Source organism: Triturus cristatus, chromosome 4_2, assembly GCF_964204655.1.
Source record: "Triturus cristatus chromosome 4_2, aTriCri1.1, whole genome shotgun sequence".
In the NCBI taxonomy this organism is placed as follows: domain Eukaryota; kingdom Metazoa; phylum Chordata; class Amphibia; order Caudata; family Salamandridae; genus Triturus; species Triturus cristatus.
Window position 1 is genome coordinate 69,760,534 of NC_140586.1, and position 26,751 is coordinate 69,787,284.

The 26,751-nt window shown below is 52.4% G+C and overlaps 1 protein-coding gene across 3 annotated transcripts in view; it reads right to left on the minus strand.

The window, feature by feature from the left end:
- RGL3 (ral guanine nucleotide dissociation stimulator like 3) overlaps positions 1-26,751 on the minus strand; it is a 378,735-nt gene that overhangs the window by 256,769 nt on the left and 95,215 nt on the right. For 2 of the 3 annotated variants that reach the window (XM_085600548.1, XM_085600546.1), the window contains exon 1: positions 588-1,479. The exons of the other annotated variant lie outside the window; for it this stretch is intronic. In XM_085600548.1, the coding sequence (XP_085456674.1) occupies positions 588-1,016 (429 nt within the window). In that variant the 5' untranslated portion in view covers positions 1,017-1,479. Of the gene's footprint in view, positions 1-587; positions 1,480-26,751 lie in introns of those variants that run through there. 3 annotated transcript variants of the gene reach the window in all.

Genomic DNA, 26,751 nt, shown 5'->3' on the forward strand with positions numbered 1-26,751 from the left:
TGTCAACTAGAACCAACATCCCTCCACAAGCAGTACAATTGTCAAATAATCGTACTTGTTAAGATGAAGGCCCGTGACAGTGTGTTTGAGGACATAGCCATCTTTCCACAGTGTCCTTATTTGGCAAAATGAAACCTTTGACCCCACTGAGCAACATTTCTCCTGCCCCACCCCCAAACGCTCAGAACCTTCTAGGGAAACAAGCCCAAACACCCACAAAAATAAATCTCAACTGTGTGTCCTCCATCCCAATGCCGCTTTGTTTTCGTCACTCTTCCACCTAACAATTAGTTACCACCAGGCAAGTATGGCAACAAAGGCAGTGGACTCCTCTCTTTACTCTGGTCTCGGCCTGAAGCCTTACAATAGAAAAGAGGACCGCCGCACTGATCACAGAAAATCCTCAACCATCCTCTTCTTATGCGCAATTAAAGCATCCTGGGCTAATCCCAGGGGTCTGTGCCGACGGACGCATAATGGTAAGGAGGTCTGTGGAGTATGCACTATAAATACATTATACCAGTCTGGCACTGTGTTCGTGGACTTTACCAGCCCATTTCCCAACACATGCAGAGAAGTGAACTTACCATGGTGATCTCTTTGGCCATGATCCTCTCTGTGCGGCCCCGGGGGGCACATATATTCATGAGGGTCTCCGGTGTCTGCTCCTGGTCTTCAGCAGGACTTCCTCCAGGCTCTTTAAAATCAGTTGAGCTTAGGGGTTCCTCCTGGCTGTCCATAGGTCTCAGCGGTTGCTCCCACCTCTCTGTGGATCTTCCTGGGTGATCTTGACTCTCTATGGGCTTTTCCAGTTGTTCCAGGGTGTTCATTGGTTTCTCTATTTCCTCTCTGTTCTCTGTTGGTCTCCTCGGGTACTCTCCACTCTCCGACGGTCTCCCCAGGTGCTCCACACTATCCATTGGTCTAAATGTCTGCATCAGGCTCTCTGATGATCTCCCCGCTTCCTCTCGACCCATGCCAGGCCTTTCTGGCTCACTGTCTTCCATCGCGGACATCTTGTCCTCAACTGTGCTTGCAGGTGGACAGCAAGAATTGGCCAACTGGTGCTCACATTCAACACAGTTGAAGTGCAAGGAAGGTCACCCTGAAAGATGTTCCATCTGGGGCAACGGGAGAGAGTGTTGAGCCCAGGCTGAGTTAGTGTTGTGAAGGCTAGAGAACTGCACCAATTACGCCACGGCTATGAAGAGTGAAAAAATGAAATGAGGAGACCTAGTGAGTGGAGTGTCTTACCAGGGCGAGCCAGATGATGGAGTCTGGAGAGGCGCAGAAAGCTGATGCTAAGCTAGAGCTCGAGACGTTCCACAGGACGAGCTGGGTCTACGGAGGCCGGAGAGGTGCACGACCGCGAGGCTCCACCAGGTGTACAGGCAGCACGAGCTGCTGGAGGTACAAGCGAGGGAGCAGAGGTGCACCCGGGTGTGCCCTCGTCCTGTCAAGGCTGGACTGCTCTGGCTCACTGGGGTGTGCCCTCGTCGTGCCAAGTCTGGAGAGGTGCACCAGGGCGTGCCCTCGCCCTGCCGAGGCTGGGTCTCACCCGGCCGGTGGTAGGGAGGCCTCTTCCGCCTGGCCTCTCCAGGTGCCCTTCAAGCACTCCCGGCTCGGCGCTTGTTGTGCAGAGATTGTGCTTTCTTTAAATACTCAAGGCTGATAGCATCGCCAAGGAGAGAGGCCCGGCCGCGTCAGGCGCGCGCGAGGGTGGAGGGGCTGGAGGAGGGGCTGGAGAGGGCTGACCTGAGCAGAGCTGAGAAAGGTCACTGCTGGACCGCATTTCACATGGGAAGCGCTGGCGCAGGCCCCAGGTGAGCGGCACTGGAGGGGAACGCGCAAAGTCCTCGACGCGGAGCAGTGAGGGGAAGGCAAGGCACCTCTCACCGGGAGACAGCCCGTATAGAATATAATTCATAAGAATAAAACGAGTCCTTCTCACTGGGCCGGGAAGGGAAGGCGTCCCTCTTAGGGACTGAATGAAACAAGTAGAGAAACGGCGTACGTGCCTCACACATTGAGCCATTAAACGAAAGCGTAGTCCTTCTTCCTTTATGGGACGCGTAGAATAAAGTATAGAGACAGAGAAAGGATTTGAGTATCTTATTCTACTCAACCGCCAGGCTCCTCATCACCTCAGCGAAAGCCACTCTTCAGAAGGCCACCATAAACAGCCAGCTCTTAAAGGGGTACAAACAAGTGTACCATCCAATTCCCTGACAAATTTCCAACCCCACAACCAACCTACACTTACAACTGCATCAGTAACTTGATTACCAAGAAGATAAACAGGATCAGAATTCATATCAACAACACCAGGCACAACTTTACCACAATTCCCCCACAATTTACCCCTAAATGGACAACCTTCAACCTGCTCCCACAGACAGACATCAATGACATCCTCGATCCCTCAAGGATACCACCACCTCAGACTACGTTCTTCCCACTTACATCAGGAAACGACTCCTTGGATGTGCCCTTATGCTTCTCCTCAACATTATCAACGCCTCAGTCATAGAACCTTCTGCGATGGCCTCAAGGCAGGACAGACCCTCCCCCCTATGAAACATCCCACCCTGAATACAGGCAATCTTGACAAATACCACCAAATCTTTGAGAAAGCAGTCCACATTCATCTCCAAACCTAGAATCCAAACCAGATCAGCTAGAAAACCTCTTTCAGGACTTCCAATCCAGCTTCAGGCCAGGCTGGAGCACAGAGACCACTACCCTATCGGTAGTCAACAATGCTCTTCTAATCGTCATCAAAGAAACAATCCTTTTCCTGTAATTCTACTTGACTTCTCTGCAGCTTTTGATTTGTTTAACCTCCACACTCTTATCGCAACACTGAAAACAAGCACTGGATTTGTTTAGGGTCCTGCAAAGGTTCACTTTCTATACTACACCAAACATCAACAACTCTTGCAAATGAGACCCTCTAAATCCCCAAAACTGCCTGATGTGGCTTGGAATCTTGGATGAAATGCAACAACTCCTGAAAATTTTCTCTGTTCACAACACCTCCTACTCAAAACCTGCGTACTCAGAATTGGAGAATCAGTGCCCGAAAAACTCACTCTAACCAAGACAGAATTCCTTTTCTTTGCTATGAGAAACAACCAACCATGAATCCAAGCCAGCCTCTCGGAAATGAGCTTGGACAGGTTCACTCCCAGCTGACACTAAACGCAGACACTCTTGAATTTATTCCTTGCAGTGACCTCTTCTTTAAAAAAACATTGGCAAGAAAACTAAGACAGCATGGTACAAGCTCTAGCCTTTGTAGAAAGTAAAATGTTTCCTTGCCAAACCCTTGGGCACCTAAAATAAATTATTAGATGGGCCTAAGCCCCATAAGCCCTTATAACCGGACACTCATAGATATTTGCAGTTGCACTGGCTTCTTGGCACTAACTGTGTAGGTAAGGTCATGAGACGGGATTAACTAGAACCTCCATCAGAGGACTGTGGTTTGTATATAAATGTATGCAAATCAATAAGCCTCCACTGCAGTGAACGAGGCTGGTGATGGAAATGTGTGAGACTCCGATGAAATGTATGAGGCCAGTAATGTGAGTAAGTGAGACACCATTGAAGAGTATAAGGCTAGTGACAGGGAACACGTGAGACTCCACTGAAGGGTATGAGGCCAGTAATGAGAGACTCCACTGAAGTGTGCGAGGCCAGTAACGAGAGACTCCACTGAAGTGTGTGAGGCCAGTAATGAGAGACTCCACTGAAGCGTGTAAGGCCAGTAATGAGAGACTCCACTGAAGCGTGTGAGGCCAGTAATGAGAGAATCCACTGAAGCGTGTGAGGCCAGTAATGAGAGACTCCAATGAAGGGTCTAAAGCCATTAATGAGAGACTCCACTGAAGTGTGTGAGGCCAGTAATGAGAGGCTCCACTGAAGTGTGTGAGGCCAGTAATGAGAGACTCCACTGAAATGTGTGAGGTCAGTAATAGGGAACACGTCAGACTCCACTGAAGTGTGAGAGGCCAGTAACGAGAGACTCCACTGAAGTGTGTGTGGCCAGTAATGAGAGACTGCACTGAAGGTTATGAGGTCAGTAATGAGAGACTCCATTGAAGGGTGTGAGGCTAGTAATGAGAGACTCCACTGAAGTGTGTGAGGCCAGTAATGAGAGACTTCACTGATGGGTATGAGGCCAGTAATGAGAGACTCCACTGAAGTGTGTGAGGCCAGTCATAGGGAACACGTCAGACTCCACTGAAGTGTGTGAGGTCAGTAATAAGAGACCCCACTGAAGTGTGTGAGGCCAGTAATGAGAGACTCCACTGAAGTGTGTGAGGCCAGTAATGAGAGACTCCACTGAAGCGTGCAAGGCCAGAAATGAGAGACTCCACTGAAGTGTGTGAGGCCAGTAATGAGAGAATCCACTCAAGCGTGTAAGGCCAGAAGTGAGAGACTCCACTAAAGGGTATAAGGCCAGTAATGAGAGGCTCCACTGAAGTGTGTGAGGCCAGTAATGAGAGACTCCACTGAAATGTGTGAGGCCAGTAATAGGGAACACGTCAAACTCCACTGAAGTGTGTGAGGCCAGTAACAAGAGACTCCACTGAAGTGTGTGTGGCCAGTAATGAGAGACTCCACTGAAGGGTATGAGGTCAGTAATGAGAGACTCCATTGAAGGGTGTGAGGCTAGTAATGAGAGACTCCACTGAAGTGTGTGAGGCCAGTAATGAGAGACTCCACTGAAGGGTATGAGGCCAGTAATGAGAGACTCCACTGAAGTGTGTGAGGCCAGTCATAGGGAACATGCCAGACTCCACTGAAGTGTGTGAGGCCAATAATGAGAGACTCCACTGAAGTGTGTAAGGCCAGTAATTAGAGACTCCACTGAAGTGTGATAGGCCAGTAATGAGAGACTCCATTGAAGGGTGTGAGGCCAGTAATGAGAGACTCCACTGAAGTGTATGAGGCCGGTAATGCGTGTAAGGCCAGTAATGAGAGACTCCACTGAAGTGTGTGAGGCCAGTTATGAGAGACTCCATTGAAGGGTGTGAGGCCAGTAATGAGAGACTCCACTGAAGGGTGTGAGGCCAGTAATGAGAGACTCCACTGAAGGGTGTGAGGCCAGTAATGAGAAACTCCACTGAAGGGTGTGAGGCCAGTAATGAGAGACTCCACTGAAGTGTGTGAGGCCAGCAATGAGAGACTCCACTGAAGTGTGTGAGACCGGTAATGTGTGTAAGGCCAATAATGAGAGACTCCACTGAAGTGTGTGAGGCCAGTTATGAGAGACTCCATTGAAGGGTGTGAGGCCAGTAATGAGAGACTCCACTGAAGGGTGTGAGGCCAGTAATGAGAGACTCCACTGAAGGGTGTGAGGCCAGTAATGAGAGACTCCACTGAAGTGTGTGAGGCCGGTAATGCGTGTAAGGCCAGTAATGAGAGACTCCACTGAAGTGTGTGAGGCCAGTTATGAGAGACTCCATGGAAGGGTGTGAGGCCAGTAATGAGAGACTCCACTGAAGGGTGTGAGGCCAGTAATGAGAGACTCCACTGAAGTGTGTGAGGCCAGTAATGAGAGACTCCACTGAAGGGTATGAGGCCAGTAATGAGAGACTCCACTGAAGTGTGTGAGGCCGGTAATGCGTGTAAGGCCAGTAATGAGAGACTCCACTGAAGTGTGTAAGGCCAGTTATGAGAGACTCCATTGAAGGGTGTGAGGCCAGTAATGAGAGACTCCACTGAAGGGTGTGATGCCAGTAAGGAGAGACTCCACTGAAGTGTGTGAGGCCAGTAATGAGAGACTCCATTGAAGGGTGTGAGGCCAGTTATGAGAGACTCCATTGAAGGGTGTGAGGCCAGTAATGAGAGACTCCACTGAAGGGTGTGAGGCCAGTAATGAGAGACTTCATTGAAGGGTGTGAGGACAGTAACGAGAGACTCCATTGAAGGGTGTGAGGCCAGTAAGGAGAGACTCCGCTGAAGTGTATGAGACCAGTAATAGGGAACACGTCAGACTCCATTGAAGTGTGTGAGGGCAGTAACGAGAGACTCCATTGAAGGGTGTGAGGCCAGTAACGAGAGACTCCATTGAAGAGTGTGAAGCCAGTAATGAGAGACTCCACTGAAGGGTGTGAGGCCAGTAATGATAAACTCCACTGAAGGGTGTGAGGCCAGTAAGGAGAGACTCCGCTGAAGTGTATGAGACCAGTAATAGGGAACACATCAGACTCCACTGAAGTGTGTGAGGCCAGTAATGAGAGACTCCATTGAAGGGTGTGAGGCCAGTAACGAGAGACTCCATTGAAGGGTGTGAGGCCAGTAATGAGAGACTCCATTGAAGGGTGTGAGGCCAGTAAGGAGAGACTCCGCTAAAGTGTATGAGACCAGTAATAGGGAACACATCAGACTCCACTGAAGTGTGTGAGGCCAGTAATGAGAGACTCCATTGAAGGGTGTGAGGCCAGTAACGAGAGACTCCATTGAAGGGTGTGAGGCCAGTAATGAGAGACTCCATTGAAGGGTGTGAGGCCAGTAAGGAGAGACTCCGCTAAAGTGTATGAGACCAGTAATAGGGAACACATCAGACTCCACTAAAGAGTGTGAGGCCAGTAATGAGAGACTCCATTGAAGGGTGTGAGGCCAGTAACGAGAGACGCCATTGAAGGGTGTGAGGCCAGTAATGAGAGACTCCATTGAAGGGTGTGAGGCCAGTAAGGAGAGACTCCGCTGAAGTGTATGAGACCAGTAATAGGGAACACATCAGACTCCACTGAAGTGTGTGAGGCTAGTAATGAGAGACGCCATTGAAGGGTGTGAGGCCAGTAATGAGAGACTCCGCTGAAGTGTATGAGACCAGTAATAGGGAACACATCAGACTGCACTGAAGTGTGTGAGGCCAGTAATGAGAGACTCCATTGAAGGGTGTGAGGCCAGTAAGGAGAGACTCCGCTGAAGTGTATGAGACCAGTAAGGAGAGACTCCGCTAAAGTGTATGAGACCAGTAATAGGGAACACGTCAGACTCCGCTGAAGTGTGTGAGGCCAGTAATGAGAGACTCCATTGAAGGGTGTGAGGCCAGTAACGAGAGACGCCATTGAAGAGTGTGAGGCCAGTAATGAGAGACTCCGCTGAAGTGTATGAGACCAGTAATAGGGAACACGTCAGACTCCACTGAAGTGTGTGAGACCAGTAATAGGGAACACGTCAGACTCCGCTGAAGTGTGTGAGACCAGTAATAGGGAACACGTCAGACTCCACTGAAGTGTGTGAGGCCGCTATGGGGAATGAGAGATGTGTACGCTGGACACTAGTCGGTTGAGAAACCGCTCTGTTTGGGGCTCCCTTCGCTCGCACTGTTGTCTGTTTGTAGTGCATACACCTCGCCACACGTCTGTTTTGCAAACAGTGAGGCCTGGTTTGCACCCACTCACCCCTCCGCACCTTCACTGAACCTGAGAAACCAGACACGTCCACGTGCCTGTTTATTCACAGCTTGCACCTCATCACCTGACATGTCTCCACACAGCACCCACACTCAGCCCCCCCCCTCAGTAATGATCAGGAGGTGATGGAGGTCACCGGGGCAGGGGTAACAGTGATGAAGCAGTGGTTTTGGGGGGTGATGACGTGACTGGCGATGCCAGGCTGGTAATGAATACTGGAGGCTGGTTAGAGGGACTGTGGTAAGGGGTTGCTATAGAGGTGATGAGGAAGTGAAGGGCGATAATGGTGATGGTTGATGTGGGCGGTGAGTGTGGCGAGGGCTGATGGTTTGACCGAGGGTGTTAGGGCTGCGAGGGAGGACTGGTGGGTGAGTGAAAGTGGTGAGAAGTGCGGTGGCGAGGGGCTGTGGTGTTAAGGAGTGGTGGCGTGAGAGGATGATGGTGGTAAAGGGCCTAAAGGTTAAAAGTGGCGAGTGGGCGAGGTTGGAGGGTGGCAAGAGAATAAGGGACAATGGTGCTGAGAGGTGACTGCGAGGGAGTGAACCGCGAGGAAGGATAACAGTGGTGAGACAGTGATGGTGGTGAGTGGTGATCGGTGAGGAGATCCTCGCCCGAGGCCGCGGTGACAGGCGTGGGACTGAAAGAAGGCTGAACTCGCCGTCACCCCCGTCCTCCTCTGGCTAGGACAGATGTTTCTCAGACTGGATTCTGAGAACTACTCGGCCCGGAGCCCAGGGGGCAGAACTCTGGGCCGCCTGAGACGTCAGTGTGCACACATATGACACCAAGGCCTGGTAGTGCCCCGTCACGGGGCATCTCCGCAGCGTCACGGGGCACTGTGGGCAGGCCCCACAGAGGTGGAACCGCCAGGGGTTCAGCCCGCGCCGTCTGGGTGCCCGTCTGTGTAAATAAGGCCTCTGCTGGCATCGCTTCTAAAGGGCGACGACCCAGGGCTCTCTCGAGAAACACAGAGTACAAAACACTTGGTGCCAGAGGAAGTAGAGACCCTTGAACTTAGGGGCGAGGAGGGCTGGGCTTGTACCACCGCATGACTAAGAGCTTTTTCTCAGAATGCTAAGAAAGCTGTGGGTCTGACCACTTGCGACAGTCTGCATTCCTTTGCCCATTAACCGCTTCTCAGGGTTTTTTCCAAGTTGCTTCCCGAGCTGAGACGCAGGCATCACATTTGGCAATGTTCCTTGGAACAGCAGTCTCACTAGATTGTTAAGTAAGCTGCAACTCAGCGAACGAGCCACCTTTTGGTTTGCTTCCCCGTGGAGCTTTCTTTAGATGAGGGTCGCCTAAAGAAAGCAGCGTGGCTGCCATTGAGGTAAAAGTGGGGCATGGGGCACATTTACAAACAAGCATTTGGAATGCAATAGGTCTTGCATTTGCCATAGTTTAAGCTATTGGCATTGTAAATGACAATGCCTTTTATTTATGTTTTAAAAACCAAATCATAAATAAAAGGTATTGTCATTTACAATGCTAATAGCTCAATCTCTCGTAAATACGAGACCTATTGTATTGCAAATGATTGTTCTGTTTTGTGGAAACCAATAATAAAACAGCTGGGAACGTAACCAGGGAGACGATCGAGATGGCGGCTTTCTAGCCAAGCTCCGGCTCTCTAGTCCGTAATAACCCTGCATCCGTACGTCCATCCAATCCTGCCGCATTAAAGGAACCGGTGAAGTGTTGTGGAACACTGGGGGCCAGCAATAGACATAGTGCCAATATCGGCCACACTCACCAGCCCTCACGCAGCAACATACAGGTAACATAAATAATCAGACAAGACAACTTTTTGGTGGAGAAAATTGCTGCAGGTTTATTAGCATACCAAATATGCCAACATGGTGGGTTATCTTACAGGCGATCCAAAGGCAAGCCGCCCCTCGCGGCCTACCACCTGATGGGCCAACTTGCATCGTGGCCTTAGCCAATCGGTGCTTAGCGGTTGTGGTGAGGGGATAGCCCCTCCCATTTCCGGTGAACCGTCAGTCCACCTCCTTACTCACACCCCCACCTACGAGGGGCGGAGCGTTCAAGCGACCCCCGGTTGTACAGGTTTCCAACCGCCCGTAGGACAGACGGGGCGCCGTCGCACCTCAGGGTCCACCGCAAAGACTTCCTGGGGATATTAGGCCTCAGCACCCTTTGTGCTCCTGAAGAGGGTACCCCTGAGTACCTTTCCGCCTCTGGATCGCCCTGTAACTCCGCCACAGCCCTGGGTGTGGCGACCGTCGCAGCCAGGGCCCCCCACCAAGGCCGGTATTCCTACTTACATCCTGTTATTTCTAGGGCCTCTCCCCTATCCAGCAAGAACAGGTCCATGCTTATACTGGACAGATGTACCCCATCGTCCTCACAACACCCTGTGAATTTGGCGTGTAGCACCCATGTCTAATGAAGCCAAATCCCCTCTGCTCAGTGAATTTACGCATAACGCAGATAACCTCCTGCGCGCAGGCTCCATCGCCTTCCCCGACCGAGCTCCATGCCACGGGAGCCGGGGGTGAAGTCACACCACTAAAGTTCACCAGTCCCCAACTGGTTGCTAATTTGCACCTTGTGGTCTTCTTCTAGGGTGCATTACTTCGCCACATTGACCAGACAATTTCACAGTTCTTTTCGATTGATCCCTGGCGAACATAGAATAGTGTCACAACATGTTTGAGGGAATAAGTGTATTGTGCCTGTTTATTAGACACTGCACCCTTTCGTGACGTGCCAGCCTACGTAGCCTACCCTGCTTGCTGAACCTTCGACCGGTCACAGATGCCCGGTACCTGCTATCCACCTGTGATCCACGCTGTAGTCCTTTTGGTGGATCCACTGGGACCCTTCTGCACCCCTGCAAATGCTGTGTCACACACTACGGCCCTTTAATGCCCTTGGCCGTCCCTCAAAGACACCTGACAGCCTGATGCCCCCCGCAGCTTTGGTGAGGGGTTTTGGGCCCAGCAAACCCCAGTCTGTGTTTCCAACATTTATCTTCCTTAGAGGCTCCAGTTAGTGTGGTGGCTATTCCTGTCCTGGCAAGGCATATCCATGGCCATTCCCCCCCTTGGTGACTATCCTGTCATGGGATATGAGACATTAAGCACGTGTGTCCTCGTGTACCTGCGTGTAAGAGGGGGAACAACATGAACGAATACTTGACCCTTCTTGAGCAGTGGGAACGCCAAAACAATCCTTCTTCAATCATTGTAGCCGAATTGTGCTCAGACCCCATGTTCCCCTCAACTTATTGCACCGCAACTCACTAGTTAGTTGGCACTCCGCAAATGCCTGGCTCCCTGGCTATAGGGCGGGTGTTTTTGTCTGTCCTGGATGGTCTCGAGGATCCATCTCATGGTGTATGCTTGCAACCCTTAACATTATCACATTAGTTGGACAAGACCACTGCCTGGCCGCAACCTTAGCTAAGTCCCTGCCGAAATAGCCTGCCTGTGCTAGCAGACCAAGATTCATCGCTCCCCACTCCATCACCATCTTTCTTTTTTCCTAACATTGGCGTTATGCCGTATATGGTGTTTAGCTTCCCTTTGCTCCAGGGGAGAGCAGCGCTGTCTGGCGGTGTGTGTAGTGAAGGAGATGTGTCCTGGAAGTACCATTGATATGAGTTCAAATGTCACTACTTCGCAGTACTAGGTGTGTTTAATAAAACTAATAACAGGTCCAACCAATCACTCGGGCATTCCTTGCTTAATTTAGGCATGTTGGATTGAGGGGATTCCGTGAAATATGTAAGTTATTTCCCTTGGCATACCATCCCTTTAACACAGGATTTACCTTCTTTAGGCATGTCACTAATTGTCTCCATCATGCGTTTAAGGCCAGTTTGAGTTCTGCTTAGGCAACATCCCTTCTAACACACCGTGTTGAGTAACTACTCATGTTTATCTCTTGTACAAGTCGTCCCCGTTTGCCTGGCACTCGTTGGACCCAATGAAGCTTTTAACAAGCACCCTATACAAATGTAAATACATGTTGCGCAACTGGGGGCACTATTACTTCCTCACTACGTACTTCCAGGCATGTAAATACTGCAAAATGTATCCCCACCTTAGTACCTGAATAACCACTAATAAATACTGTCTAAGGTAAAAGATTACCAGTGCACCTAGCCAAGGGCCCTCCACTGCGTGTGAACCCCTGTTGTTGTGTTTTAGACTGTTGTTTTTGCCTGACCACATCTGGACCCTTCAAGTAAAACCAGCCAAACCAATCGCAGGCCCTCCTGCCAGGACACAACCTACATGGCCATTAACGTGCCCACATGTGTCCAATGAGATTAAACAAGTTAGAGGCTTTAATGTATCAGCCAGACCCAAAGTGGAGCCAGAGCTGAATGGTCTTAGTGTGGGTCAGACTGGAGGAGGTATGTGTGGCTAATGCAGGCTCAAAGATCTCCCGACGGCAAAGAAAGGCAGAACCTGGGCATAAGATCCCCGTTTCCTAGAGTAAAACCATACTTATCCTGCACCATTATCAAATGTGCCACAAGCACCCAATGCGCTATCCACCTGTTGAGATGCATATGTCATCCGATTCAATGGCATAGGTGACATATCAACCCATTCTGCCTTTGTGGTCAACAAAATACCATCTGCTGGAATTTCTCCACTAATCCTATGATGCTGAACCTGGATTTGTAAGGCACACTTGAGGTTCGGCGATCGTCCCAATACTATATGCCATGCATCCAATTTATCAATATCGTCCCACTTAGTGAGGGCACTACGAGGACTCGTAGAATGGAATAGAGGTCTAAAGCATTAGTGCCAATTTAAGGACCGTGAGGAAACCTCCGCATCATGCAGGAACAAGCCAATGGGGCCACTTCCCCGAAAATCAGCCACAACCAATCACCCCCATAATCCTGCAATCCAGCCATACACCTGTGGGGCAAACAGGCGACTCTGGTAAAGGTGAAAGAACGTGCAAATTCCCTCCTTGCAACCCGGGCATAATACTAAGTTAGAACCGCACGTTGATATAAGCAAACAGAAGGACAGCTATGCCACGTCCCAGAAGAACCCTCTACGGTTTAAAGCCCACTGGGGGAGAAGAACAGTTTCTGCCTACTTTGAAACCAGCAAAACTAAAGAGAAGGTGGACCTCTCTGGAGTGCTCCCACCTTGGCCCCATGACATGCACTTGTGCTGGGGGGTCAGAGAAATGATGACCAACTGAGTGGTCACTTACCACACCAATTGGGTGATAGCCTGCAGACCCATCCGTCATCTGCACTGACGGGTGCTGTGCCACCATGCTGGCGTCCCTCACCCAGCATATATATCCCATATCGACTTTGCTAAGGTATCCCAGCGTGCCAAAAGGTTAGCCAATGTATTTGGATATGAAGATGGAGCGATGCTCCAATATGTAATATATTTACTACAAAAGGAGCACTACACCTACAACAAGCCCATCTATTGGCTTAGTCAATGCTTCTATTTGCATCAGATAAATAAGCCACAATTATATCACAGTTGCCTATCCAACCAAGAGCTAGCCGCCCCCATCCATAGCTGCCAAGGTTTCAGCTTGCAATGTGTGACATGTTCATCATTTCAGTGCAACTATGAGTGACAATTAAAGGACTCTGACTGACACTTTCTTGCCAGCAAAATCAAACAATGAAGATGAGGGAGACATATTGATATCATTAATAACCCCCATTAGCCCAACGAGAAACTCTAAGACCACCAAGGTTTAAGGCTGCCTCTGTGCGCATTACCGGGCTTAGAGGAGCCTTGAGCGATGTACACATGTTACATAACCCCTGGTGGCACAAGGACCTTGTCGGCCAAGCAGCGAAGTCTTCACTCAATGCGATTAAACGAAACTGATTGCTCCAGCGCCCGGCCCCCACAGCGACCCCCCCCCCCCCCCAGCGCCAACGGGACCAGCCGAAGTTTGTACCGAGCATCCCAACTCCAAGGAAAGGCACCACAACCAAACAATCCGCTGCTCAGGTCAGTCGCAAAGGCACCACTGTAAGGACCCCACCTTAACGGCCCCTACATGAACCTTGAATGCACCCTGTGAATAATGTAGGCTGAAAAAGACTGCCCGTCTACAGCTGCCGGTCTGCGGTGACATCAAACACCTAACCTGTGTGCTATTAAAATTCAATCTTTTGCCCAAACACAGTGGTATAATCCTGTGACAACAAATGGCTATGAACAGAACGCTTTGTCACCCTTATGCAGGAACTAGGGTTGTTCCACCTAGCAAGGACGCTGCGCCCATATAATCCGGCAGCCAAAGCGTGTCCGTGAACCCGAACATATCCTGTGACGCTGCATGTTCTGCGATATTCCGTACCTGAGAAACGCAGGTGCCCCAGTTAAATTACATCCGCATGAGGGAAAACATACAAATGACACGTGAATAGCAGTTGGCAAGTGAGCACATGTTCGTAGACAAAATGCTCCCAGTACATACAAATAAGGACGCTGCGGCCAATGATCCGACCACCTAAACGTGTTCCTAACAGCACACGTCCCGCCAACATACATCATGTGACGTTGCCTGTTCTTCGCCACCCTATGCCTGAGCACTGCAAGTACCCAGATAATTTAACACTCTTGTAAATGCCCTGTTGCTTTCTGGCATCCGCTGTCCCGTGCCTGTGAACAAAGACAGCGTGTGACATCACCAAGCATTGCGCTCGAAATGTATACAACCTACTTCGGCCTCGCCTGTTTATGATATCCCAGAAGAGACGCCGTTGGAGACCTGCAACGCATGCTTCAGAGGCCATAGGTATGGATTGAAGTCAACCAAGCTATGTTGGATTATGAAAAATCGTGAGTCCACACCCAAGCTGACTAAGCCACATACTGGAACCAATGGTCTTGGAGCACTTGTGACCACCAGTAGAAATTATTCTACGACACATACCCTTTCGGTTGGCACAAGGAGATAAGTGATTTGCGCAGTGTCACCAGTTAAGTGTTTGCTGAGGCCACTAGGTGTACTTCTCCTTGTCGCCAATAAAATAAGCTTCTTAAGCCCAAGCCCCTTGTAGGCCTGACTGCCTCACTCGCTGCATCCTGCTGCAGGACAGTCGTGCAACTATATGCCAAGACTCACCTCAGACGGCCACTTCAGTTTGCCCAACACCTAGCTCCTGCCGTGCTGCAAATCATCGTAACCTCACAACTACTAACCCTGAGCTTGTGCAAGTGTGACAATTCAGACTATACCAGGCCCCCAACACTGAGAATGGCTTGGGCAGCAGGTAATAGAATCTCAATGTCTATTGAATTAATCAATGCCTGTTGATTTGTTCATCTCTAAAATAGACAGCGCCCTTGTGGCAGACTGTCAGGGCGCCGGTGCTGCAACTTGCGTGACGGTGCTGCTTCCTTAAGACTCCAATATTGCATCATACGGAATAATTTGCATAATCTGTATCCCAACTAGGAAGAAAAAGAGTAAGCATTTCCGTACCCTACGTAATACCACGGCATTAAGACGCAAGCAAGGCTCTCATGTTTCGCCTCCAAGGGAGTATTCTGTCATATGGGTGCCCCACTGACCCCATGCTTCGACCCCACCTTCTGCTTCGTGGGTATCAGGGCTCTGGTGTACCTTACACCAGATGCCTTCTCTTCCACTGCCCAGCCGCATTATGGCAGGCCAGTAAGGTTGTATGTGTGGTTATTCTATTCCCACCACTGGATGTCAATGAGTCACACCCCAAACTCATTTCACCCCTTGCCTCGCAACATTTTGCATATGACAATATGGGGATGCCGCACTAACTATGAACTGTTCCGCTGATGAGGATGCTTAACTGGTTGTCAGGGCGTAATGAAACCAGTAGTCCTGCTGAAGCGTGTCTATAAGTGCGGACTCATACGAGACAGCACCTGCAGCCCACTGCAAAAGTGACAAAACCCTTTCGCTTGCGATCCGAAGTAAGCTGCCATATTCAAGTCGACCAAGCCAACCCAGGCACTGGTGAGAGCCTGTGCACCCGACGCGGTCGCGAGCTATTCCCTCGTGAGGGCCGCCACCCGGAGAGAAACAGAGACCTCGTAATCGGCAAGCCAAAGCCATACCGCTGGTCTGCTATGCCTAATCCGCGGGATATGAGGCCTGTGTTACTGTGGAGGGACCCGTGTCTACCACGTGGCAAGAGGCCGCAGAAAACACCGCCTCCAGTTGGGAGATCATACACGCTATGTAGCCGTGGACTCTGAACTGCGCGGCTCCAAGCTCGGCCTAATTTGTTTACGCGGCCATTCGGGTAGCATGCGCTGTGATCGCTAGGCCCCCCCATAGTACTTATTATACCGTGCAGGGGCACACCTGAGCATTGACCCCTCCATAAGCGTCCTGGCCACACCACTGAGCAGCCGATAACAATACCTCTAACACCTATATAAACTGGGGGCTGCAAACTGGCTTGTGTGTCTATCGTGTGAGAAAACAGCAGTTTAGATAATGCCGACCGTACCTCGGTCCGCTTCTGTCGCCCACACTCATCCGTAGCAATCACTTGCTCATGGTCAAGACACCCTATAGAACAACCCGCCGCACCTACACTGGCAGGAGGCGCTATCACAAGAAATTTCTCGACTCCCAGGCCGCCCACGCCCCGGTAACACGCCAGCCGCAGCCCCGGAGCGCCCGGACAGCGCGGTTTGCCCAGGATGAAGCATCGCACCTGGGCGGGGGGCGAACCGACCTGCCGCACCCGCGCCCCTCCATGCTGGCTCCCTCGCGTCCCCTGCAGCATGGTCCCTATAATGGCTGCCGGCGAGTCCACCGGAACCGGGCCAGGAAGTGTGCTCATGGAAACCCACTGGGACTCTGTATCTTTACCCGTTATCCCTTTACAAAGGAGCCATGTTAGCCTACCTTGCACTGCCAAAAGTGGCCCCCACGTGCTTTTTTTTTTTTTTTGCATGTTTATATGGTGCGAACTCGACCCAAAAGTATTTAGCGCTTTAAGAGCACCGTTTTATCATTACACCTTCAGGCACAGCAGAGTAAGTGGTTTGCCCAGAATCACCGGATGTGATCGCGACCCCAAGGCTCGAACCCCGGTTTCCGCACAAAAGTCGGCAGCGCAAACTCGACCCAAGAATATGAGCGCTTTCATGAGCAGTTTATACATTATCCATTCAGGCACGTGCGAGTTAAGTGATTTGCCCAGAATCACCCATGCGACCGCCCTGCCGGTACCTACGGCTCCCTCGCAACAGTCATGCCCCCCCACCATTCGGCCCAAAAGGAATTCAAAACTGACACATTTTTGGGTCAGATTGACTCCTTTACCATGTGATGATACCATACCCGGTGAAGCAGTGTCGAGGGAGGACTGCTCTAAACTGCGTTGTCCTGCAACAGCACATTGCCTGACCTTGAAACGCAGCCATCGACAAATAGCACCATGTATACACAGGCTAACAACAGCCAGCCGCTTCGCAGCACCCGCAGCGCGATTCTCACTGCCTGTCGACTGCCCTCTGTCACGAAGAGAGAGGCTGCCTCTAAAGCAATTTACAACCTCGGCGAAGACCCGCAACTTCAAGGGAGCTGCCGCAGCCCTCAACCCTTGCGGTGTCAACCCTGCACGGGAGCAATGACCCGCAACGCTGGGCTTGAGTGCGTGTGAACGCACCCCGTGCCACTCTCGTACCCTCACCAGGGTTCCGTGGTGCTAGGGTAGAGAGGAGCCCTGCATATGGCACTGCCGGGATAAGGCTGCGAGGGGGAAGCCAAGCGACCCTCGATGCTCCCCCCCGGACAAACATCAGGCCCGCTCTATGCTCTGCCCGTAACAGGCCCGCGCGGGCCAATGCCCGGACCTGAGCTGAAGTAGGCCGAGGAGGGGACCCGCCCCCCGCAATTGGCCAGCGAGTCGGGTAAGCCGCATTAGACGGCATAGAGCCTCCAACCCCCTATCCGGTCTGAAAACACTTAAATGAAATGGGGAGGGGGGTCGCTACCCTAAACCCACTGGAGCTGTCCTGCCCTCCCAAGGCGGCCGCACGGCAATGGCCGGCTTTGCAGCCTTGCCCCCGAAAAGGGGGAGGCGAGACGCACTTACCACAGAACAGCTCCAGGGGATCCCAAAAGCGAGACGGGCAGCGATCAAACGGCATCAGGGTGAGGGACAAGGAGGCCACCAGGTGGGCGGGGGAGGAACTTATACCTCTCCCCGTCCCCCACCCCGGCTGGAAGTGATGAGCGAGACCCCGAAGGGGTCTCCGGACACTAGGCTGTCCAGTGTGCCATCCTGTGACACTAAAGGGGCCGCCCTCTTATGAGGGTCCCCTGCGGGGATGAGTCGGTCAGCCCACAATGTGCTGCCAATGCACGGCAGCCCATTAGCAAGTTTTGAGCTCTGGCAAAAATGGGGCCTGAAAGACAGAGGCCAGCACACCAGGCACGGTACGGAGCGGAAGACGCGATAGGTGATGCCTACGGTGCACTCCCAATGCGTGGGGGGCACACAGGTGTCGGGCCGCGGTGACCCCTCCCTTGCGGCTAGCCAAGACACTACGAGCCCTTGACAAGTGGAGTGGGTGACCAGACCAGCCATTAGACAGGGGACAAGGTCCGGCGCCCGTGGTGCGACCGGGGAACCAGCCCCCGGATACACTAGACTGGGAGCGAGACGGCCGCCTTGATCGCGTAAACCCTCTGAAGAAAATCAGCCCGGCGGTAAATAAGGTGAGCCGTGCTAGAAAGCAGAAGAGGCCGCAGGAGTCATGGCCCCGGCGAGGGAGACAACAGGAGGGCTGAGTTGGGCTATAATGCCCGCCATAGTGCACAATAAAGTGGCTGTGACGACTTCACACAGTGGAGCGAGAGTGGACAGCGACTGGGCCGCAGATGAGAGAGGCGTACCGAGGCGTTCCCACCCGCCTTGCACCTAGACACCACAAGTGAAGATCAAACGGAAAGGGTGGCTAGACCATCAGCGGTAGGCCCGGGGCACAGAGGCCGGCAGCCGCGGTATACTCCGAAGACCCAGATGTGATTGTGCCAGCCTCAGCAAGAAACAGTAGTACTGGCAGGACTGACACCGCAAGCAATACGTTGTGGTGAACAAAAGAAGTGGCCAAGGGCACCGGAGTGCAGGAGGGAACACCATAGACAGGGGAGGAGAACCGGCACATCTATATACTGTGCATACTGACGTGGGGGGAAGTGAACACTATATCCAGGACCCAGGGAGTGCCAAGGGGGCTATAAGGTTGCGCTTACGGATCCAATGTGAAGAGTTACTTCTGTAGTAGGGGATCTCTGTGTATAGTCATAATCTAGTGAATAGTCCCGCCCATGTGCGTGGACCCCGGAGCAATAAAAAATAATCTCTAAAAGGTGACAAATCATGCAGACCTGCATACACCTTTAAGAGAGAATTTAATTTAAAGACAGATAATGCAGCCTATACCCACAGGCTACACTGTCCAGTACTTCAACTAGAATTCCACCAACCTCCACAAACAGCACTGCATGTCTAGTTTTTCTCCTCATAGGAAAAAACCCTGCCTCTACCAACAAAAGCCTCTAGAGAGGAAGGAGTGGACAGACAAGCCCCATAGGCTGCCATTATGTGGCTCAAAACAGGATACTGTGCCTTTAAGAAAACTTTCCAGGTTTCCAGAACTTTCCCCAGTATCCCAGAATGCCCAGCAGGTCCCATTTACTTTCAGTTCTTTTTTCCGGCTCCTGCTAGCAGGACCCTGGAGCATTGAGCTCTCCCTTTTTCAAGGGTTTATTGGAGATTTTGTCAATTTATGTCACTTTTTTCAAGTGCTTAGTAGCTGGTCCTGTCAACATGCCTGGCTTGTTCGACAAGTGCCCGGAATGTGGTAGAAAGAAGGCTAAAACTGATCCACACAAGGTGTGTATAGGTTGCCTTCCCCAGTCCCACGTGCCTGAAGACTGTACCATCTGCCACTCGTTCTCAGCCAGGACCCTGAGGGACAGAATGAAAATCAGGCTTCAAGTTCTGGAGGAGAGAAGACTGAAGGCACCAGGTGGGTCTGGAGGGGCTGATTTGGCCCATGCTGAGGCCTCTGGGGGGCTCCCCAGGGGCAGGAAGACCAGTAAACGCTCCCACTCCCCGTCGATGTCGAGGGCGTCGACGTCGAGGAGGATGACCACCGTCTGTTCGCCGTCTCCCCAGGGCTCTGGGGAGAAGCGGCGTCGACGATCAGCGTCGAGGGACATGAACAGGCCGCCGTCGACTACATCGGCATCGTCGGCGACGACGCCGTCCTCGGCACCGTCCAGCGGTCGGCGTCGAGATCGGACCCGGCGTCGGCGCTCGCCGTCGAGGGGAGATCTCCGTTCGCCATCGATGAAGAGGAGACGGTCGACGTCGCCGCCGAAGAGGAGATCGGCGTCGAGACGCTCGAGGTCGAGGAGATCGCCGTCGAGGAGATCGCCGTCGAGGCACAGGTCGCCGTCGAGGCACAGGTCGCCGTCGAGGCACAGGTCGCCGTCGAGGAGAAGGTCGACATCGAGGAGAAGGTCGCCGTCGAGGCGAAGGTCGCCGTCGAGGCGAAGGTCGACGTCGAGGAGAAGGTCGACGTCGAGGAAGAGAGAGTCACCGGACTCGGTGTACTCTGTGGTATATACGCCTCCGCGGATGCCTCCGTCACCTCCTCCCCTCCCACCGCCTCCGACTCCTCCACCACCGCCACCACCACCACCAACGCCTCCACCTCCACCACCGCCACCTCCACCGCCTCCACAGCCGCGGACACTGCCTCCGCCGCCACCCCCCCCCTCGGTCGCCGCCACACACTCCAGTGGGACCGCCGCCGGTTCCCCCGCGGTCAGTTTCCCTTCCGAGGTACCCGACTCCGCCGCAGGGAACCCCGAAGCCACGACGCCCGCGGTCGCCGGGACCGGCTAGACCGGCGGACAGGCCGAGGCCGAAGAGGTCGCGCTCCCGTTCTCACAGGAGGAGAAGGTCATGGAGCCGTGGACGGTCATCGTCGGATTCAGGACGACGCCGTAGGAGGCACAGGTCCAGGTCGCACACGCGCTCCTCGACCAGAGACTTTTCCCCGACGCTGTCGGACTCACCGGGGACTAGGGTGTCTCCGGTGGACGATTTGGTCTCTTTCCAGGAGGTGCTGTTGAGAGGGGCAGCAAAGTTGGGTATCACGGTGACGGTTCCAACACCCACGACGTCCGTGATATTCGAGACACTTCATAAGAAACATCTGTCTCGCCCTCTGCTGCCTCTTGTACCAGGACTGGTGGAACCCGCGTTGGAGCTGTTCCTCACTCCCGCAACGACGAAGGCCGCCCCTTCCAGGCTCATGAAAAAGTATAGGGCCCCGGAGTCGGACCCTACCTTTTTGAGAGTGGACCCGAAGCCGGATTCGGTCATCGTGACGGCGGCGAGGAAGCAACATGCGACCGCCCCTTCGTCGACGGTCCCCCCGGACAAGGAGAGCCGCTGGCTGGACTCTGCGGGCAGGAAGGTGTGTGGGACCGCCGCCACCACCATGAAGGCGGCGAGTGCAGGGGCTTTGTTGGGCCGTTACGACCGTGCCCTGTGGGAGTCCCTGCAGCAATATGCGGACCTGCTGCCCCGGGACAAGAAGGTGGACTTCTTGGAGACAGTGCGTGAAGGCATGCTGGTTTCTAACCAGGTGATCGGCGCAGCGGCGGATGTATCCTTGCTGGCCGCCCACGCATACTGTCATGGTGTCCACCAGAGGCGGCATTCGTGGCTGCGACTGACGTCCCTCAAGCCAGAGGCGTAACAAAGAGTGGCCAACCTGCCCTTCTCGGGGGAAACCCTGTTCGGGAAACATGCGGATGACGAGATGGCCCGCATGAAGGCGGAGGCGGAAACCCTGACGGCCGTCGGGTTGGAGAAGGCGGAGAAGAAGAAACGCCCGTTCCAAAGGCGGTTCGGGTCTTCGGGCAGAGGGCGTGGGCAGGGTTCGGGACAGCAGCAGCAACAACAGCAGCAGTTCCGCAAGCCCTTCCAGAAGCGCCAGAGGGGTGGAGGAGGCCAGCAGGCTACCACCACTACCAAGGGCCCGGCCGGGTCTCGGCCCTGAGCGGTTACTTCCCCCTCAACCGTTACCCACTCCAGTGGGGGGAAGCATTCAATTTTTTCCAGCAGAGTGGAGAAAAATTACTCAGGACAAGTGGGTGCTGAATATTGTTTGCAATGGATACAGTCTTCGGTTTATCAGCCCGCCTCCAGCAATTCCGCCGGTCAGCTCTCGATTCCAGCTGAGAGAGCTCCAGGCGGAGGCAGACATCTTGTTGAGAAAAAAGGCGGTAGAAGAGGTACCTCTGTCTCAAAGGGGAAGAGGTCTGTACTCTCGGTTCTTCCTCGTTCGCAAGAAGGACAAGAACGAGTTCAGGCCCATTCTGGATTTGCGACAGGCAAACAAATGGATTCGCAGAGAGACGTTTCGCATGCTATCGTTGCACCAGATTTACCCTCAGCTGCAACGGGGAGACTGGCTCTGTGCCATAGATCTACAGGATGCGTACTTCCATGTGCCCATAGCACGGAAGCACAGGAAGTTCCTGCGATTCCAAGTCGGCGCCAATCACTATCAATACACAGTACTGCCATTCGGGCTAAAGTCTGCGCCCAGGACCTTCTCGAAGTGCATGGCGGTGGTGGCGGCACACCTGCGGAGGAACAAGGTGTTTGTCTACCCGTATCTGGACCATTGGCTGATCAAGGCTTCATCCTTCTCGGAAGCGCAAGATCACTTCCGATGGACGTGCGCTCTCTTGCACAAGCTGGGGTTACACGTCAACATGTCCAAATCGGTCACGACTCCGGTCCAGTGCATACAGTACCTGGGGGCCTCCATCGATACGCGGTCAGCAAGCGTGTCTCCTTCGGAGGAGAGACGGTTATCACTCCTTCGGAAGGCTCAGGACCTCAGGACTGCCCCATCGACGACAGTGAGGAAGGTGTCTTCTCTACTGGGATCGATGGCCTCCTGTATCTTCCTCACGCCTCACGCACGGCTACACATGAGACCACTGCAGGAGTGCTTGGAGGATCAGTGGGATCAGAGGACAGGCTCTTGGGACGACAGGATACGACTGTCGCTGCATGCTCTTCAGTCTCTGAAGTGGTGGTGTTCGGCGGAAAACCTCCTCAAGGGGGTTCCCTTCCACAAGGACATTCCCACGACGAATGTAGTGACGGATGCTTCTCTCCAGGGCTGGGGAGCGCATTCCGGGGACTTGCAGATTCAAGGAAAGTGGTCTCCTTTGGAATCGACGTACCACATCAATTTCCTGGAACTCAGATCTGTCTTCCTGGCACTGAAGGCCTTCCTTCCGTCCTTCCAGACCAACTCGCTGCTGATACAGACGGACAATACAACCACGATGTATTACCTCAACAAGCAGGGGGGGTCGAGATCGCGCACTCTGTCGCAGGAGGCGCAGGCGATCTGGCGCTGGCTGCTGGCCCGAGGACTGACGATTACGGACGCGCATCTGCCAGGGGTGCAGAATGCTCAGGCGGACGCCTTGAGCAGGCTGATGCAGGAAAATCACGAATGGGTCATAAACGACGAAGTACTAGGAGACGTCTTCGCAAGGTGGGGGACTCCAGACGTAGATCTGTTCGCCACCGCCGAAAACAGCAAATGCCGAGACTTCGCATCCAGGTACTACCAGCGGGGGACGCAGGTGAATGCACTATGGATCGATTGGTCGAACAGCTTTCTGTACGCTTTTCCACCCATTCCCCTGATTCCGGCAGTGCTCATCAAGCTGTCCCAGTCCAGGGCGCGGATGATCCTGATCGCCCCGGAGTGGCCCAGGCAGTGGTGGTTCACGGACCTACTTCACCGGTCTCTCCTTCCTCACATGCGGTTGCCGTGCAGGCCGGACCTTCTCACGAAGTTCGGGGGGCGGATGGTGCACCCCAACCTCTCGTCTTTGAGTTTGGCGGCATGGCTCCTGAAATAGTGCAATATGGCCATCTGAATCTACCAGACGATTGTATGGACATACTGAAGGAGTCTAAACGACCTTCCACTAGGACATCCTATGCTTACAAGTGGAAGAGGTTCTGTATCTGGTGTAAGTCCAAGAACTTTGATCCGACGACATGTAAGGAAGATGTCACCCTTCCATACCTTTTACATCTGGCGCAGTCTGGCCTTAATTTCCATTCCATTAAGGTTCATCTGGCTGTTTTGACTGCTTACAGGAAATGCCCTTCACAGACTTCCTTCTTTCAGATCCCTGTGGTAAAGGATGTTTTGGAAGGCTTGAAGAAAGTGTTTCCTCCCGTCAGACTTCCCTCGCCTTCCTGGGACTTGAATGTGGTGCTGTCCAGACTGATGAAGGAGCCTTTTGAACCCATTCACAAGGCTTCGTTGCAGCACCTATCCTGGAAGGCGGTGTTCCTAGTGGCCATTACATTGGCCCGCAGGGTGAGTGAACTTCAGGCATTATGTTGTCAAGAACCTTATACTGTATTCCATGCTGTCGGTGGATTGTGTCCTGCATACAATTGTGTTATCAAAAGGCTAATAAGACCTTAGGGGGTAAACCTAAGGCTCATTCCACCAGGGGCAAAGCTGCCACGACGGCTTTGCTGCGTAATGTTCCGATTGCGGAAATCTGCAAGGCGGCCACTTGGAAGTCGGTCCATACCTTTGCTGCGCATTACTGTCTGGACACGGATGCCAGGGCAGATGCTCAGGTTGGGCAGGCTTCGCTGCGAAATTTGTTCGCACAGTAGTGGTAGTGTCTTGTGTGTTCTCCACCGCTTTTGTTGTGTGGGGATGGGCTTGCCATTCTATTCACTAGATTATGACTATACACAGAGATCCCCTACTACAGAAGGAGTAGTTTCTTTTCTGTAACTCCAGTTCTGTAGTAGGGGTATCTCTGTTATAGTCATAAGCGCCCGCCCTCCTCCCCGGTGGAGAGATACTTATTCATATGAAGAATGCTACAGGTCTGACGTGCTACGCCTTCAAAAAGAACTGAAAGTAAATGGGACCTGCTGGGCATTCTGGGATACTGGGGAAAGTCCTGGAAACCTGGAAAGTTTTCTTAAAGGCACAGTATCCTGTTTTGAGCCACATAATGGCAGCCTATGGGGCTTGTCTGTCCACTCCTTCCTCTCTATCATTCCAGAGGCTTTTGTTGGTAGAGGCAGGGTTTTTTCCTATGAGGAGAAAAACTAGACAGGCAGTGCTGTTTGTGGAGGTTGGTGGAATTCTAGTTGAAGTACTGGACAGTGTAGCCTGTGGGTATAGGCTGCATTATCTGTCTTTAAATTAAATTCTCTCTTAAAGGTGTATGCAGGTCTGCATGATTTGTCACCTTTTAGAGATTATTTTTTATTGCTCCGGGTCCACGCACATGTGCGGGACTATTCACTAGATTATGACTATAACAGAGATACCCCTACTACAGAACTGGAGTTACAGAAAATAAACTACTCCTTCTAAGGGAACCTGGCTGGGACCCCCCTGAGCGGCTGATGGGGCTTGCGGTCCCTGCTGCGACACCTGCTCACTGACTGACAGGATAATAGGCACTAAAAAACCTTACTGGGAAGAGACTGGTCGGAACCACTGGGTGAAGCACCCCGGGGGCCCGAACCCAGCAGCAGCAGAGTTAACGATCACTGCGCAGTGAACTCCGATGAGGCCCAAGGGGCAACCCGGGATGCAGACCTATAAGATGGACAAATATGCGGTCCCGAAACAAATGGCAGCTGCCCAGAAGCAGCGGCCAGAGGGGACTGCAGAACCCTCACTGAGCGCAATAATGGCGTCCATTGCAGATTTGAAAGGTACGATAGACCCTAAAATAGATGCTGTGACTGTAGATGTAAACCTTGTACGAGCTGATCTTCACAAAATGGCCGATAAAGGCGCCTCAACCAGACGGAGGTGGCGCATTTACAAACCAGCACAAAAAGTCTCGAAGAACCAGTTCTGGTCCTCACAAAGCAGCAAGAGGCAATGGGTGCTAAACTAGAAGATCAGAAAGGGCGGACATGCAGGAACAGTATTAGAGTGGTGGGGGTCCCGGAGGGCATGGATGGACCAAGCGTTGAATTGTTTCTGGAGGACTTAATTGTAAATCAACTAAAGCCAAAACGACTCTCCAACTTCTTCACCATAGAGCGTGCTCACAGGGCACCTATCCCCAAGCCAAAGCCACCCAGAACAATCATCGCACAGATCCTTAACTTTCGCAATAGGGACGCCATTTTGCAGACAGCACGCTTACATGGAGACCTGCATCACGAAAACGCAGTGATCCGTTTTTCCCGGACTTTACATCACAAGTCCAAAGGCAGCGACAAACTTTTGAGGGCTTCAAGAGAGAACTGCGTGCCAAAGAGATCAAATATTCAATGATGTTTCCAACAAAACTGAGAGTGATCGCAGATGGAAAAACATGGTATTTCAACTCAGCAGAGGAAACTTGGGAGTGGCTGGAAGGCTGTGGCACAGTCGGCCACAATTCCCAATGAGAGAGGAGACGAGGAACACAAAAAGTCAACCAAGGAGATCAGTGAGTGAAGGAACACACACCCCGGAATGAGACATGAACGAAAGGAGGGTCTGGAATACGAGGGCACTGCAGCTGTGCTACACTGGTAACTGTATGCATGAGGTCGGATATCCTGATATAGGAGGGAGGGGGAAAAGTGAGTGTTGGCCTGGCTCTGCACCCACAGAGACAGACAACTGACCAAGGGCCTGACATGTTGTCGGCAGGACTAAAAATGAAACTGAGGAAACTTGGGGTGCGTGGGTGCTCGAGGGTGGTGCTCTAATCTGCTCGGCACCTGCTAAACTCCGCTTAGTTATCAAGTTTAAGGGTGACAGGCACTCTGCGAGTTGGGGAGGTCATGGAACATGAACGGTCTGGGCAACCGCATTAAACGCAGTGCTTAATTTGTAAAAAATTAAGTGCAGGTGCTCCAATATTTTTTAGGAGGCCACACCCACTTCCCTGGCTCCGCCCACTTCCTTTATTGGCTCCACCTACATCCACAAGTCTAACACATCAGAGCCACCACCTCACTTCTTGAGTTCCACAAGAAGCTGAAGACCTGGCTCTTCACATAAGCACCTCAGGGACGAAGGGAAGAAACACAAAGCAAGACAGAAAGGTCAGAACAGGATAGGGTGCAACAGGTAACAGTACTGAGATATGCAAGTATGTACTTTTGTGCACACAGGATATCCTTGATCTCAATGCAGTCCCTTAGTGAAGCATTAGAGCAATAAGTATCCTTCAACTACATCTCGTTAGTAGTGGCATGGAACATAGCCATCTACTA